The sequence below is a fragment of the Dipodomys ordii genome, unplaced genomic scaffold (genome assembly GCF_000151885.1).
Source record: "Dipodomys ordii isolate 6190 unplaced genomic scaffold, Dord_2.0 Scaffold88, whole genome shotgun sequence".
In the NCBI taxonomy this organism is placed as follows: Eukaryota; Metazoa; Chordata; class Mammalia; order Rodentia; family Heteromyidae; genus Dipodomys; species Dipodomys ordii.
Window position 1 is genome coordinate 6,668,410 of NW_012267304.1, and position 17,005 is coordinate 6,685,414.

At 36.9% G+C, this 17,005-nt stretch overlaps 2 protein-coding genes across 2 annotated transcripts in view; one reads left to right on the forward strand and one right to left on the reverse strand.

The window, feature by feature from the left end:
* Nucleotides 1-17,005, reverse strand: part of Trpc5 (transient receptor potential cation channel, subfamily C, member 5) — a 133,159-nt gene that overhangs the window by 82,644 nt on the left and 33,510 nt on the right. The window lies entirely within an intron of this gene.
* On the forward strand, nucleotides 5,473-5,796 carry Trpc5os (TRPC5 opposite strand). The gene has a single exon (XM_013025832.1). It carries the CDS (start codon nucleotides 5,473-5,475, stop codon nucleotides 5,794-5,796), a length of 324 nt encoding a protein of 107 aa, XP_012881286.1.

Genomic DNA, 17,005 nt, shown 5'->3' on the forward strand with positions numbered 1-17,005 from the left:
CTTTCTATTGATCTTGCTAGCTATGTCATTTGCCCTGCAGAAGCTCTGCAACTTTATGCAATCCCATTTGTCCAACCTTTCTTGGATTTGATGTGTTTCTGGGTTTCGACAATATTATTTTACCTTTCATATTTATGTCTTTGATCTATTTTTAAATATTTGTATGATTATTTTAGTATTTGGTATAAGTTAAGGTCATTGTCCCACTGATTTCTCTGTCTGCCTTTGTGCCAATAACTATGCTCAGGTAGTTATGTTGTAGAGCCTCAGAACATACTACCTATATTTCTACATTCAGATTGATTAGTTTTTGCTTCCACATATGGAAAGAACATGCAGTACTGTTTTCTTACTGTGTTTAGGCATGATAACTGGTAGTATATATTCTCTGGGTTTCTTCTTATTGAAGAGATATGGCTATATTAAGCCCTTTAAACCTCCCTATGTAAAGAGTATATAGAATCATTAAATCAAAAGTACCCTTTGAGTTTCTCCTATGTCCCTCTAAGTTCAAAATCTAGGGAAACTTTGAAGGAGGAGACTATACTTTACTCTGATTTTTCTGTCTAGGAGCCAGCCTACAACTCAACCAACTAATTTGAGGTTAATAAAAATTTGCTCTGCATGTCATTTATTTCCAGTCAATTATTATTAGTCTCCTGGAACTACCAAAAATTATTCTAGATTAGCCTTTTCCTTAGTATAATCCTTCTTCCTCAGGACCAAGCCTCATCTTCAACTTGTGACCAGAATTAGCAAATGTTGCCGTGAAGAAAAATGCTTATGACTGTTGCTCATTTACAAAGGACTCTTTGCTTTTGAAATTTTCGTGCATTTTATTTCAACAGCTCACTGATATATTTAAACTTATCAATTTAGTTATTTATCTCATTTTGAGGGTAGGATTTAGTTGTATCAGGATCAGTCACATCCTCTTTGAAAATACATTTCTGGAAATAATTTCAAAGATATAGCTTTGAATTTTTATCCATCTTGGGTCTACCAAAGATAAGTAATTTATGATCCTTTAGGCCAATCCAACAGAACAGAGGATGGGTGCTTTCCCAAACTGCTGCATCACAGATGGCAGACATTCTAATCTGTTGGGGATTGAGCCACCTCTCTTCATTCCCCCAGCCTTAATCATATTCAATTTAGGATTGGCCCGTTTCTAGGTATAGAAAATGAGATTAACATTCACAGGTCTATTCCTGCTTAGGAAAATGAAATGTTGATTTTGATCCTACTAAGGCAAATTTTCCACTATAGTCGCCTAAATTTGGACAATCTCACATAGAACTTTATTTTTAAAGTTTGGTGCTGTTCCTGGGGCTTGAACTCAGGGCTGGGCACTGTCCTCAAGCTTTTGTGCTCAAGGCTAGTACTCCACTACTTGAGCCACAGCTTTATTTTCAGCTCTTTTATGGTTTTTAATTTGAGATAAGTCTCATGGATTTTCCTGCCCAGGCAGGCTTTGAACTTTGGTCCTCAGATCTCAGCATGCTTAGTAGCTAGGATTACAGGTGTAGCATACCTGCACCCAGCTTCTCATAGGATTTTAGAAATTAGATATGAAGTGACTTTCAGCTCTGCATCTTGACTTAACCAAGTAACTACAGATAAGTTACTTAATTCCTCTTATTCTCATTTTCTGGCCATAATTTCACAATGCTATTTTATTAGAATTAAGTATACTACTCTATGAAAAGTCATTTTCTTAGTGCTTGATATATAATTGGTTTTCTATAAGTATGAGCTTTTACTAGACTATGTGCATGCCACCTTATATGGTACACAATAGTTCAAGCTGCTGCTTATGCTGGTTAGTTTGGAGGAGAATAAAATTTACATACAGTGAAATACAAAGATATTAACTATCAATCAATGAGTTTTGATCAGTGCATGTTTTTGAGTTACATATAATCCTCTTTAAAATATGACAATTACTGCCACCCTAGAAAGTTCTTTTCTGTCACTCCCAATCACTTCTGATTCTCCTAGATGCAAACAAAATTTACTTGCATTTTCCACCTTGAATTTTCTTGCATTTTTGAGAATTATATATGAAGGGATACATGCAGTATGCATTCATTTTGGGTCTGCCTTCTTGCATGAAGTAAATGCTTTTGCTATTTATCTATGTTGTTGTCTCCATCGACAGAGACTTTATTTTTATTGATGATTAGTGACACATTGTATTAATACCCCAATATTTCCATTCTTCTCTTGTTGGAAACCTGAATTTCTCTACTTCTTGGCATATATATGTACATATATATATATATATATATATATATCTGTAGCTGAAATAAGCATTTTTATAAAAGTCTCTTCATGACTTTTTATTTTTCTTGGGTAGATACTTGGGAGTGGAATTTCTGGGACATAGATAAGTACATGGGCAGTTTTATAAGATCTGAAAAGCATTTCCCTAAAATTGTACCGTTGTTTTATATTTTCACCAGCAATATGGAAGGAATTGGGTTGTTATTTATACATTTTTTTCAATATTTGTTGTCATTATTTGGTTTTTGTTAGTTTAGACATTGTATTATGATACTTTTGTGATATTAATTTTCTTGATGACTAATGTTGTTGGGTACACTTTAAAGGGCTTATTGTTTATATTACTTCTTTAGTAGAAAGTTTATCCATATATTTTGACTGTTTTTTTCTTCATGAAACAATAGTCTCATTTTTTATCCTAGGCTGGGCTTAACAACTTGTAGGTGTACTTGTCATTTTATTGACTGTATGTTTTGATGAATTAGTGTATCTTTTTACTTGAATGACTAAGTGAAAGTTGTTCCTCCCATCCTTCTTCCCTTCCTTTCTTCACAGGAGAGTTACTGATTATGTACTATATGGCAAGCATTCTTCTATGTTTCAGGTACAGAGCAGAAAACAAAGCAGACATGTTTTAGTCTAAGAGTAGAGTAGGAAACAGAAAAAAACAACAAAAACAATGAGTTAATTAGTGGTGTCATAACACAAAATTGCAGTATATACTTAATGGTGAAAGAAAGAATTTTGGACCAAAAATAGTAAAATCTAAATGAATTTAGGCTAACTGGAGAGACTTATGTAACTCAGTGTGTCAGACCAGTCCCTATGGTGGCCTGCAAACTCCATGTGAAAATCATACAAGATTTGGCCAATGACTTGCTGCACTTCAGTAAATATCTACGAAATATATTCAGCTGGGGATGAAGCCTGTGATTGACTATCCCCCTCTGGCCAGACTTCTAGAAACTGGTCAGTCATTGACATAATCTGATCATACTGATCAGTCATAAATTGGAGATATATGTTCTAATAAGTGGAAAATTATGGGCAAAGATTATTGCAGGAAAAGCACAATCTGGCAAAAGGATATATGAAAAATCAGAGGAATTCAGATACATATGTAGGATATTTATCAATTCATCAGAATCAAAGAACAAAATAATGTATTTGGAATGATAGAGGAGGCAATTTCATACCCTTACCCCCTGAAAAACTAATATAGACCATGTAACCTTGTATTCTAACTTAGCTCCCTTGTCAGTCTAATTTAAGTTCTATGGAATGGGCGTGAGAAACCTTAGGGCATATGGGCATAAATTTTAGTTCTATTAGTAAGCAAAGAAGAAAGAATGAAAAAGTGACAAATGTAACAAAGCCACACAAGATATGTAAAATTGCTAAAAAAAACACTTTTTACATTCTTGACATTGATTTTAATGGTATTAAGGAGTGGTAAGACAGACTATTAATGGCAGATAGTTAATATTGGGACCAGTTCTTAGAATATTTTTTAAGGTAAGGTCTCACCATGTTGTCCAGGCAGGCCCAGAACTTACTTTGTAACCTAGATCGTCCTTGAACTTGTAAATCTTCCTTCCCTAGCCTCCCCAGTGTTGGGAATACAGCAGTGGGATACCATGAGCAGATCAAATATCTGGACTTTAAAGACAAAGAATAGAGGTCCTTCACTTCTTTGGTGAAGTTAATTCCTAGGTATTTTTTGGGGGAGGGGCTATTACAAAACGAGTTGCTTTCCTGATTTCAGCCTCACTCTTCACATTATTGGCATACAGAAAAGCTATTGATTTTTGAGGATTAATTTTTTTTTTGTCGGTTGTGGGGCTTGAATTCTGGGCCTGGGCGCTGTCCCTCGAGTTTTCAACTCAAGGCAAGCACTCTACCACTTGAGCTACAGTGCCACTTCCGGTTTTCTGGTGGTTTATTGGCGGTAAGAATTTCACGGACTTTCTTGCCTGGGTTGGCTTGGAACGGTGATCCTCAGATCTCAGCCAGGGATTACATACCTTAGCCACTAGAGTCTGGCTTTGAGAATTAATTTTATGGAGTGCTACTTTGCCAAAGTTTCCATACGACCATTGTCCTTATTCAATACTTGATTAGCATCATAATCAAATCAGCACCATCATTTCTTATCCAAATCAACTATAAATAACAGTTGTCAGCCAGGCGCTGGTGGCTCATGCCTGTAATTCTAGCTACTCAGGAGACTGAGATCTGAGGATTGCGGTTCAAAGCCAGCTTGGGCAGGAAAGTCCATGAGACTCTCATCTCCAATTAACCACTAGAAAACCGGAAGTGGTGCTGTGGCTCAAGTGGTAGAGCACTTGCCTTGAGCTGAAGATTGCAGGGACAGTGTCCAAGCCCAGAGTTCAAGACCCACAACCGACAAAAAAAAAATTGCCAACTCCACAGTATCCATTGCTTTTGACTATAGCTTTCAGTAATAGAAGTATGTGGTTGGGGTCAATTCATGTACTAATTAATAGGCTCCTTGATTTTATACCAAATTGATAAAAATAGCTAAAGAAAGTTTGCAGTTTATTTCACAAAAACATCTGTCTTCATAATGCTGGGTAATTGTAACTTTCAATGAATTGATTATTTTTAAATGAATATATTGTTAAGAATATAGAAAACATGTAATAGCTTGAGATATAAATGGCAATGAAATAAACATGCTCAGAGTTCAAGACCTTGAGTGGGTATATACTTTCTTAATAGAGGTCTACAAAGACAGCCAACAACCTGTTTTCATTTTTTTCTCACTGCTCCCCACAAAAGGATAAAGACCATAAGAAATTTAGTCCTCATAAGGGTGTCTGAAAAAGAAAGAACAATAGCTAGAGATCATCTTTTAGCATTAAGCACAATTCTCAGTAGGGGTATTCTGTGGATAGAATCTTATAGGACAAAATGTAGATCAAGAGTAGTAAATCATATATTTCTCTTTTCTTTATTAGATCTGCTTTTCTGCCTTCCCTTGGCTGTGACAAGAGGACAAGAGTGCCACTTTTTGAGAAGTTCACCAACACCAAAAAATTTTCTGCAGTTCTACTGGCCTGACTTAAACACTATCATAATCAAAACATCCATATCTCTTGTCTAAACCACCTGAAGAAACATTGTCACCTCTACAAGTTTTACTATCATCAGGTGAGAAGAGCAATGGAGGCCAGGTCAATTCCTGCGCTGGTCAGTGGACTTGTTGAGTGTGTAGCCCAGCTAATAAGAATAGCTGAAGAGCTTTTGCAGTTTATTTCACAGGAACACCAAGTTCCTTACCCAGGTCCAAGTGGAGAAGGTGAAGCCAGTTCAGCTCCTTCCGAGGAAATTCCATTGCCAGATCTTGCTGATCTCTCCGACCTAGAGTCAATACTTTCACTAAAAGAAGATGAAGATCTCATCCTTGACATTGATGAAGCAATGTTAGATATCGACAACCTGTATGATGTGATACCTACTGATAATGATGATGTAAATAATGAGTAAGAGTCAATTTATGCTCTTCAACATGTGAGAGCTAAGCTTGTTTCTCTTGATTTTTCTGCACATTAGTAATAAGCATTTTCTTCTACATATTTTTACTACACTTTTTTATTATTGAAAGTTTATGGGCTAAGATTTGATTTTTTTCCAGCAAAGACATTTGTCTTATTTTGATTTTTGTAAAAAGTTCTGACTTCGTGTTATGGTTTTGCCTTCTACTTGTCCTCCAGGAGTCCTGATGACAGAAGCAAAGAATCCACCCTATCTAACAACAAGGTGAAGAACTGATGATCTCCATCACATCTTAGGACATGTTCTACAATAAGTAGAGCTTAGAAAGGGGATAGCCTCCAGATTGGTATTATGGTGCATATGTTTGTCTTGACAGGATATTATGGAAACACTTATTGAAAAGTTAGAAGTCCTTACTGGGTTTTTAAGACGAACTTGGTCCAAGAAATCACATTATAGCAAGCTAAGTGAAATAACTCCAAAAGAGCAATATCTATGAGATGCTACCACTACAGAAAGGTTTTTAGATGACCACTGCCAGAGAGAAACCTTGGAGAATTCTAAGGCCAATTGGTCCCAGTAAACAGTTCCTAGAAATGCTGATACATCTTGAAACTGCTTTGAAGCATTGTTTGCTTAATGGAGACAGTACATCTTCAAAAGTTGTAAAAGAGAGGATGCAGAAGAGAGGATGGCTGTATCAAGCCCTACAAAGACTATTCACCCATGTAAAGGCAAACCACTTAATATTTAGACCTACAGCTGATGTTTCAGGAGGGAAAGTGGAAAAAGTTTGTTGTTGGATGTAACTGAGTTTAAAACATGGTCTGCTAACATTTGCTATTGAGAGGTTACTCTAATAGTGAATATAAAGAAAATGTGGACTGGTATTTAACACATAAATTCTTCAAATACCAGAGGAGGAAATACAACATTTGGAGCATTTCCTCAATGGGACAAAGGAATAAATGTGCAGGAAACTCACAGATGACATCGATTCTAGGCCAGCCAGTTCTCTCAAATTCATGTGGCAAATTAGGTATGCAACACTTTGGACAAATCCATGGATGGATACTATGGACTTCTTAAGATATGGCCTCTGTATCTCATGAAATGGGCAATAACCAGGAAAAGACATATCTATCAATGGATGGACAGTTTTTTTATGGTGGTATGTGCAAATCAGAGATGAATGACATGGGGCTGGGAAGGTAGCTCAGTGGTAGAGTGCATGCCTTGCAAGCATGAGGCCCTGGGTTCGATTCCTCAGCACCACATAAACAGAAAAAGCCGGAAGTGGAGCTGTGGCTCCAATGGTAGAGCACTAGCCTTGAGCTGAAGAGCTGAGGGACAGTGCTCAGTCCCAGAGTTCAGGCCCCATGACCGGCAAAAAACAAAAAAACATAGATGAATGACATGTTCAAGATAATCCACACTGGTATGAAACAGACCACAACAATTTATGTAGTCATTAAGCATGTGACAATAAAATGTTTAAATGACAATATAGGTAATTTCAATGCTAAGCACACTGTATGTAATATTAAGTAAGGTCTACATACATAATAGTTAGCTGTAAAGATAAATTGGTGAAGGCAATTCTAGGCTGTAGAATCAGGTCTTATTTGAATGAACAGTAACAGGAGAAACATAAATTAGTTTGTCTACTGACTTTTCAGATGAAGTACTTTAACAAATTTAATCAAGCAAATTCTATGTTCAGAAAAGCTAATGCAGATGCTGTTGAAAGTTAGAATTAACAATTTTATTCCATGTATCAGTTTTAAAATGTCCCACAACAGACTACTCTTTCTGTGGCAAGATTGATGTGTAAATGAGGATCTAAGAGATTTTCAGGGGCAAACAACAGCCCAAGTAGGAAAAATAAAAATGGTGATCGGGAGTTACTACTGTGAGCAATTACAAGCCATATTGGGCAGCAGATTGTGGGACATTGCTACCGTAGTAACTGAACAAATTTTCCCATTGTAGACGAGTCCAGGTGTGTGAGGATATCCAAAGTAGCAAATATCTGATATATTTCAAATTAACCTAAATAGTGTACTGAAAATGGAAGAAACTTTATTCTTCCATGTCAATAGAACAGTGCACAAAGTATATTGGTAATGGCTAAACAAGTTAATCCATTGAACAATACATTTAGTAGACTTCTTACATTGTAAGAACATTCAGTAAGAAGAATAAAAATACTATACACAGGTTAAAAAACATGCTTTAATTAAAGGCTTTAGAACAGCCAGGGAGGATAGTCCTTATGGGGAATTCATTCAGATTATTAAGAAATTCAACTATAACTTTTTGTCAATAAAATGCAAAGCAACAAAATCAGTACAGACCTGATGTGCTTCAGCCATCAGATATTGATGGATAGCTTATCAAAGTAGAGCTCTGAGATACAGACTTTATAACAATTCTAAAACAGATTAATGTGAGCTGGTTAAGACTATTAATGTCTCATGAGAGAAAACAGCAACTACACTAACTTAAGCAGGCTATCAAAACAGCATTAAGAGAAATGTTTAGGAAGATGAGACAGCTTAAATCATGCTAGACTTGAACAAGTCTGAGCAAATAATGGTGGTAAGTATAGTCAGGTTTTGGGTGTCAAAGCAGGGAGATGTTGCAGTCTGCGGAGCCTCTTGTTGATTTGGATCATCCAGAAAGATTTAACTGTGGAGATTTTTACAGGTTTAGAAATTAAAATCTAACCCTATGCTAAGAAACAGAATTTTTAAAAATTACATTTGCTATTTAGAAGAAAATTAAAAATAGATTTAAGAATGATAAGAACTCAAGAAATAAAAGAACTATAGCAAGCAGGCAAGCACAGTGTTTTTAGGGGAGAGAAAAACATTATTAAACCATCAAGATTTCTACAGCTCTTCAGGGTAAGAAACTGTTGTTTGGAGTTATGGCCTCAGCAGGTTCATAGAAATATCTAGTTGGGTTTTTATGTTTTTTTATTGTGAAAATACTATAGAGAAGGGTTACAGTTACATGAACAAGGTAATGAGTACATTTCTTATCAAGCATTGATGCCTCCTCCTTTGTTTTCCCCCTACCATCCCTTTTCCCTCCCACTTCCACAACTAAATTCTCTGGTTGGTTTTTGACGCAGGTCATGTGCTTAAAAGTTGAATGAGAGGTAGATGCTTGTGAGTGAAATCTTCAATCTCTTATGGGAGAATGGAGGCTGACCATTTATTGAAAGTAATACTTTTCTGGGTCTGCTTCAGAACAGTGCAAAGTCAGGTTTTGTTTGATATGCAGGAGAACAAAGGGAGAAGCAGCTCATTATTCTGAATCAGGCTTGAAGTTGTTAAAACTAAGGGAAATAGGGCTGGTGGATGGCAGTGGAGTAGGGAGCACAGATTTTCTGTCATGTGCTTTGGCTGAGGTATATAGGCACACTTAAGTGTCATTCTTGTTTCCAATTATTAGATTGTAATTGTTTATTATCTTTAATTAGATTTTAGTATAAACTAATTTACTGTTTTAAGAGATCTGATCTAACATTTATTGTTTTTAAGATATTTGAACTAATAAACACTAATTCCTAAAGCAAAGAACTTGTGGTTATTTTATTTGATCATTTACCTGGTTTGTGAATTTGGAGCCTACCAAATGGACATAAAAGAACCTCACTCACAAGAAGTTATCTGATTATAATGAAAGATATCATACAAGTCTTAAGTTCTACCACTTGCTTGTTAGATATGTCTTTCAAATCCCTGAACATAATCCTTTACCATTTGTAAAGTAAGTATTACAGGAATGTTTCTGCTTACCTGTATTGACACTAAGGAACAAATAATAGTTTTTCAAAGTCTTTGGTACATCTGACAACAGGAGAGAATATAGAAAATCAGGACTTTTCATAAATATCTGAAAGCTATCTGCATGAGAATACCTGAAAATCTACTTGACATGTAAGGATTATCCAATAGTCTCATGCCTGTTTTCTGCAAGACTAAAGATTTCTTATTCTGCCATTTGGCATCAAAGTTGTAATTTGGAACCACCTTTTGTTTCATTCTTTGGAGCTTATTTTTCACCAGATTAAATTCTTTTAGAGAGACTATTTGAGTTCTAGTAGGAATAATAATAAGGAAAATACAATAATGAAAAAGGCCTCAAGAAATAATGAATTATATTCCATGTAAGATTTTGTTCCTGAGAGGGTTATATCACTGAACAGTATTAATCCCTCAGGATCCAACTAGATTTGTACAATTTTTTCACTAAATCTGACTGTATTTTTTTACTGATTGGCTTATCCTAATAAACTGAAGATATTTAGTGGTTCCTCTTGAGTATACTTATTTTCCCTGGGAACTCTTCCAGTTCACATTTAAAACTTGATTTTCATACACACACACACACACACACACACACACACACACACGTCCATCTGAAGCTGAATGTATGAGTGAACTTATCGTGGGGTCCTTTTCCCTGGTGCAGGATGCTTGATACTTTTCCTTCATCATACATCTCTACTCACTGAGAGAGCATCCATTTGTGTTGCATATTCCTATATTTCTCCCAACTGGGAGCACAGCATGCTTTAAAAGATGATTAAACAGTATGTCATCACTAATGAATGAGTTGTGGCACATCTGCTCTTTCCTGTTCTTGATTATCAATGCTGAGGATGCATCTACCTAATCCATGCACATTATAACCTTATGGTCTTAACTGGTAAGAAGCATGGGATCAAGAAGAAAAAAATGACAGGATTTTAGCTTTGTTGTCCCATTCTCATCTGGATATCATTTCATTTTTGCTTTGTTTTGTTCTCTTTTTTGTCGGTCATGGGGCTTGAACTCTGGGCCTGAGCTCTGTCCCTCTGCTCTTCAGCTCAAGGCTAACGCTCTACAACTTGAGCCACAGTGCCACTTCCAGTTTTCTGGTGGTTTATTGGAGATGAGAGTTTCACAGCTTTTCCTGCAGCTCTCAGCCTCCTGTGTAGCTAGGATTATAGGCATGAGCCACTGGTACCCAGCTGCACATCATTTCTCTTTGAATATTTGTGGCACTGGAGACAATTATTGTACATTCCTTTGCTAACCTTCTTCAGGGCTTGAAGGTTATCTGGAAAAACTGTCCTTTATAAATGTCACTAGCTTGCTTAAAGGATTCTAACATGTAACTCAGATTGAATATGTTCCAGTAGATCCTCAAGTGTGATTCACTTTATACATTAATGTTTTCCTCCTTGATGAGTTAACACATAAAAGTACAAGCCTCCAAGGGATTTGAGGAATTTATTTAACATAAAAAAGTTGAGGGCTAAGAATGTGTCTTAGTGGTAGAGTGCTTGCCTAGCATGCATGAAGCCCTGGGTTCAATTCCTCAGTACCACATAAACAGAAAAAGCCAGAAGTTGTGCTGCAGCTCAGGTGGTAGAGTGCTAGCCTTGAGCAAAAGAAGCTCAGGAATAGTAGCCGGGCTCTGAGTTTGAGCCCAGGACTGGCAAAAAAAATTTTGAGTTCACTTTCCATAGATAAAATGGAAGGGTAAAGTTAGATTTTATTCATTTGTGTCCAATATGCTTCCTAATTTCATCACATCCTATATGAAGAGATATATACTTCAAAAGATTTGTAATATGTGCTTAAATAATGTTCTACAATAAATAATATGACATTGTCAAATGTTTCTTTCCATGAGTTGTGTAATTCTTCTTTAAATCTAGAAGCATACTCTGCTCTTCAGATCAATGTCTTGTAAGAATGAAATTCTCAAAAATACCTTCAAACCGGGAGGGGAAAACTGGGAAAGAGAGAAGGAAGGGGTGACATTGTCCAAAAAGAAATATATTCATTACTTAACTTACGAAATGTAATCCATCTGTACATCATCTTTATAATAACAAAAAGAAAAACCCTCAGTTATTGGGATCTTAGTAATTTACAAGATTATATTTTATACCAAACATACTAAAGTTAAAAATTACCACAAGATAAAAACATTGCTGATTTGTTAAAAAAAAAGTGAATTTATTCAGTGTTAAACTACACAATGCATCGAATGGAGAGAAATTATGGACTATTCAAGACTCAGTGGGACCAGATGTCTTTTTTTTTAAATACCGATTGAGAAGAGTTATAGTTTACAGTGTAAATTAAATCCTAATTCAGAAGGAATTTCTTTTTTCATGATAATCAACCATGTTTTCCTTCCCTAAAGCAATGCTTTTAGAGTACAAATTTTAAGATACTTCTGAATTCCCCAACTTGCTCTCCTAATCAAGAATTTAGTAAAGCATACCAACAAAAGTTAAAACAATCTCTGGCCATTGCTAAAATAATTTATCTTGAAAGGTTTGAAGAAAAAATACATAAATCTCAAAATGCTTCAGAAATCTTAGGCTACTGGATAAAACATATATTTGGGTTGGTGTTGCTCTAAGAAGTGGTATTCTTTATTTAAAAAATATTGATATTAGCTGGGCGCTGGTGGCTCATACCTGTAATCCTAGCTACTCAGGAGACTGAGATCTGAGGATTGCAGTTTGAAGCCAGCCCAGGCAGGAAAGTCCATGAGACTCATCTCCAATTAACTATCTAAAAACTGATAGTGGAGCTGTGGCTCAAAGTAGTAGAGTGCTATCCTTGAACACAAAAGCTCAGGGACAGCACCCAAACTCTGAGTTCAAGTCCCAGGACTGAAAAAAAATTGACTTTGAAGCTGGGAGTCAGTCATAATTCATGCTCCCGAGCACAACTTGGAATGGGTTCTGACTGCAATGATCCAGTCTACAAAAGCAAAAATTTTCATTGATTTGACTCATGATGATCAGTGAGTAACATGAAGCTGAAAATTTGTGGGTTGCATAAATGCAATACTTTTGTATTGCTTTTGTTTTTACTATTGAATATCATGATTTTGAATAGATAACAGGTGCCACTTTGTCAGTCTTACAAAAACAGTGAGTTCTTTGGACAGCAATCTGGAAGTTCCCCAAAAAACTAAACATGGGTCTTCTTACAATCCAGCCATACCAGTCCTGGGCATCTACCCAGAACATCACAAGCCAGGATATCATAAAGACACTTGCACATCCATGTTCATTGCTGCACTATTCACAAGGGTCAAGTTATGAAAGCAGCCCAGATGCCCTAAAATAGATGAGTGGACAAAAATGTGGTAAGTATACACAATGGAACTTTGCACAGCCATTAGAAAGAATAATAGTATGTCATTTGCAAGGAAATGCATGGACCTAGGACAAATCGTGTTAGGGGAGGTAAGCCTAGTTCAGAGAGAAGTGGCACATGATTCTTCTCATATGTGCAAGCTAGATCTAAAATACAGGATAAATTGCATAGCACTCTAAGCATTCACACACAGTAAGACCAAAGGAAGACACTCTTAGGTGACGCATGGAGAGGTGCCATGCCTCTGTGCTTCTGACCATATAAAATAATATTTATTGAAATTAACTCCAGAAAATGGAAACGAGGGACTTTTCTTTTCTTTTTTGTTTATTTTTCTGTCTTTGAGGAAGGAACAAAACTGGAGGGACACAGGGTGAACAAATGCAGCAGTGATACTCAGTAGAAACCATGTTGAAAATAAACTATACAACTTGTGAGTGGGGACAAGAGGAAAAAACTGGGAGAGAACAAAGGAAAGGGTGACATCCCAAAAGAAATGTACTTACTAGCTGTTTTATGAAACGGTAACTCTTCTGTATATCACCCTTATACTAACAATTTTTTAAAAATGTGTCTGCAAAATATGAAATTCTAATTGCATGTCCATACATGAAGGAAAAGTGGATATCTCCAAACTTAGGAGTCTGCAAATATGAATCCTAGTGATGTTTGCACAGCAGGAATAACCCTAGTTCCACTGAGCTAGAAACATAAAAATAGCTCTGATGGAAAGTTTATATCATGTACATTTTACCAGAGTGAGAGTGAGAAGATGATTCAGAGTCAGGCACTGGTGGCTCACACCTGTAATTGTAGCTACTCAGCAGCTGAGATCTGAAGATCAGGGTTTGAAGCCAGTCCAGCAAAGAAAGTCCGTAACTCTTATCTCCAATTAAACACCAAAAAACCCACAAGTGTCACCCATGAGATTAAGCACCAGAAAAGCCAGAAATGGAGTTATGGCTCAAGTGGCAGAACATTAGTCTTGAGCAAAAATGCTTAGGGTCAATATCCAGGCCCTGATGTCAAGCCCCAGGATTAGTGCGTGCACGCACACACACATGCACACTCACACACACACACACACACACACACACACACACACACACTTTCCTCTTCAATGTGCACAGAAAAAAGCCCTAAGAAATCCTTTGATGCATAACTAAGAGAGTAAAAAGAAATACAACTCTTTGGTACATTCACATTGGTATTATGCTACTGAGAAATATACCATGTGAGCATTTAATACCATATTTATGATGTTTAATAGCAGTAACTAGAGACATTGTGAAATAGGGAATACAAGACAAAGTTTTAGGACGGTGAAAAGACTTAAAGAGGAAAAAATAGCAAGGTCAATGAGAGTTTGTGGACAGATAATTTAGATGTCAATGGTAACTCCTGATGGCCTTTAGGATGAGAAAGTCATAAATAGTTTCCAAATGGAGCAGTCCCTAAAACTGGCAATCAAAGACTAAATAAATGGGAAGAGTCATGTCATAAAAATGTTGGAAGGCAATCGAACAAAGAATTGAAGTACTGTAGTGAAATATTTAGAAGAGAAAATGCTTTGCCAATTCTCAGGGGAGTGGAAGGAGCCTGTAATTTTCAAGTTTATCTCCTATCCTCTGAGGTGGGGAACACAAAATGTAGTCACAGTCTGCAACATCTGTGTCTCCAAGTATTGTGTTCCCGAGAACTATTCTGTCACTCAAGTAATTTATGTTCTAGAAACGCCTGTGACTTTTTTTCTCACATTATTACAATTCATTTAAAATGAAAAACAAATCCACTGGAACTGTAATATGCATTATTAATGGAAGTACATAGTAAATCTTTCAAAATGTGGAAAATTCAGTTAGGCTTCATGGTAGTCTAGTCAATAAAATATCGGACACTACACATCAACAGCAGAGCAGTGACAGGGAGATGGTGGGAAGAGGGATGGGCATTGGCTAAATTTATTACTTGCAATACAACCACATCATCTACCATGGCTTCTCTATGTGGAATGACAAGCAATAACAAGAGTCAATATTCATTGAATGCCTATTGTGTACTCATTGCTGTTATTATGCATAAGCACACTACTTGTTTTAAATAAGCTTTACCTTTCTCCAGGGTGGTAAATGTTCCTTTTATTTTCCCATTTGTCAGAAGGGAGAAGTGAGGTTAAGTAACTCTAGGCTTATGAAATAACTTAAAGCAAATAAATAGCAAATAGAAGATACAGACTTTCAGGAGTAAGCCTAGTCACTTATCAACTCTCCCAATATAACCCTTTCAATCTTTATATTGCTCCTTTATTCCTTTGTAATTCTGTGTGTGTGTGTGTGTGTGTGTGTGTGTGTGTGTGTGTGTGTGTGTGTGAGTGGGGGTGGGGAGGGGTGGTTAGGGTTTAAACTCAGGGCTCTTGTTCAGCTTGCTTGCTATCACTTGAGCCACACTGCAAGCCCAGTTTTCAGTTGTTTAATTGGAGATGGAGTCTCAGATTTTTGTGCCTGAGCTGGCCTGGAGCTGATATCCTTCTTATTTCAGCCTTCTGAGTAGAAAGGACTAAAGGCATAACTTACTGGTACACAGATTTCTTTATAATTGTTTTAATATCCTGAGAAGTTGCCCTTGGCTCAGATGTGGTGGCTTGCAAACTTGCAGTCCTAGCACTTGGGAACTTGAGAAAAAAGGATAATGAGTTTGAAGCCAGCTTTGGCTAAAGAGCCAGATTCAAAACCAAAACAAATAAAAAATGGTTGCTGCCAGTACCTGTTTTTGTCTTATTTCGAAGACAGGGCATTTTTTTTTCATGAGACAAATGATACAATGTAATTTGTCTCAAAGATTGGATCAGTGAAGGGACCACACTGCTATTTGCTATTTAACTGGTATACCGACACCTCTTGGTTCTACCTGTTTGAATCTGACTGCCAGTAGCATGGAAGACAGCTGGGAATGGCAATTAAAACACCCTTTGTGCTGTGCACTGGACACCACGTTTTCTTGTTTATTCCCACAAATCCTTGAGAAGTGAAGAAAGTACTGTCTTCTATATTTTCTAAATGAATAAATGAATGCACTGATGATCGAAGTGACTTTTCTGAGGCCACAAATCTAGTGGGTTGCAATTCCATCCTCAGTTACTCTGGCTTCACAGCCCATGATCTTTCTATAGTCCTGTGCTATTTCCTTGAAGAGTAAAATACAGCTTGCCACAAACCTTCCTAAACTTATTGAGCAAGATGGCATAGAGTAACACTTTCTCAATTATTACTATTATTTTTTGTCAGTTGTGGGGCTTGAACTCTGGGTCTGGGCGCTGTCCATCAGCTCTTCAGCTCAAGGAGAGCACTCTACCACTTGAGCTACAGCGCCACTTCCAGTTTTCTGAGTGCTTTATTGGAGATAAGAGTCTCACAGACTTTCCTGCCCGGGCTGGCTTTGAACGGTGATCCTCAGATCTCAGCCTCCTGAGTAGCTAGGATTACAGGCATGAGCCACCGGCACTGGGCTACATTTTCTCAATTATTAATCTTGCCTAACTGGAAAGCAAAACATGTCCTATGAATCTGCTAGAATTGGATTTGCTCTGAGGGATGAACTATAATAGTCTGGAGGTCACCATAGCTGATGTTGCATATTCAATGGTTATCACTTACTTAGTGTTCATCATCAGTTGTATGCTCCATGAAAGCAGAACCAGTGTCTGCCTTCTGTATCCCAAGCACTTAAAATAGTGCTCAGTAAGTATGTGTTAAATGAAAGAAGCCTAGAATCCTAGTAACTTAGGAGACTGAGATCTGAGAAGCATGATTCAGAGTCAATGTGGCCAGAAAAAAATCCTCAAGATTCTTCAAATAACCAGCTAAAAGTTAGAAGTGGAGGCATGGTTCAAGTGGGTAGAGCATTAGCTATGAACAAAGAAGCTAATCGGGAGTATGAAGACCTGAGTTCAAGACCCAGAACAGGCAAAGAAATAGGAAAAAGCAGGAGGAGATGAGGAGGAGGAGGAGGAGGAGGAG

Excerpts from the sequence above, each read along its gene's own strand:
- Trpc5os (XM_013025832.1), top strand. The coding sequence starts at position 5,473 with ATGGAGGCCAGGTCAATTCCTGCGCTGGTCAGTGGACTTGTTGAGTGT.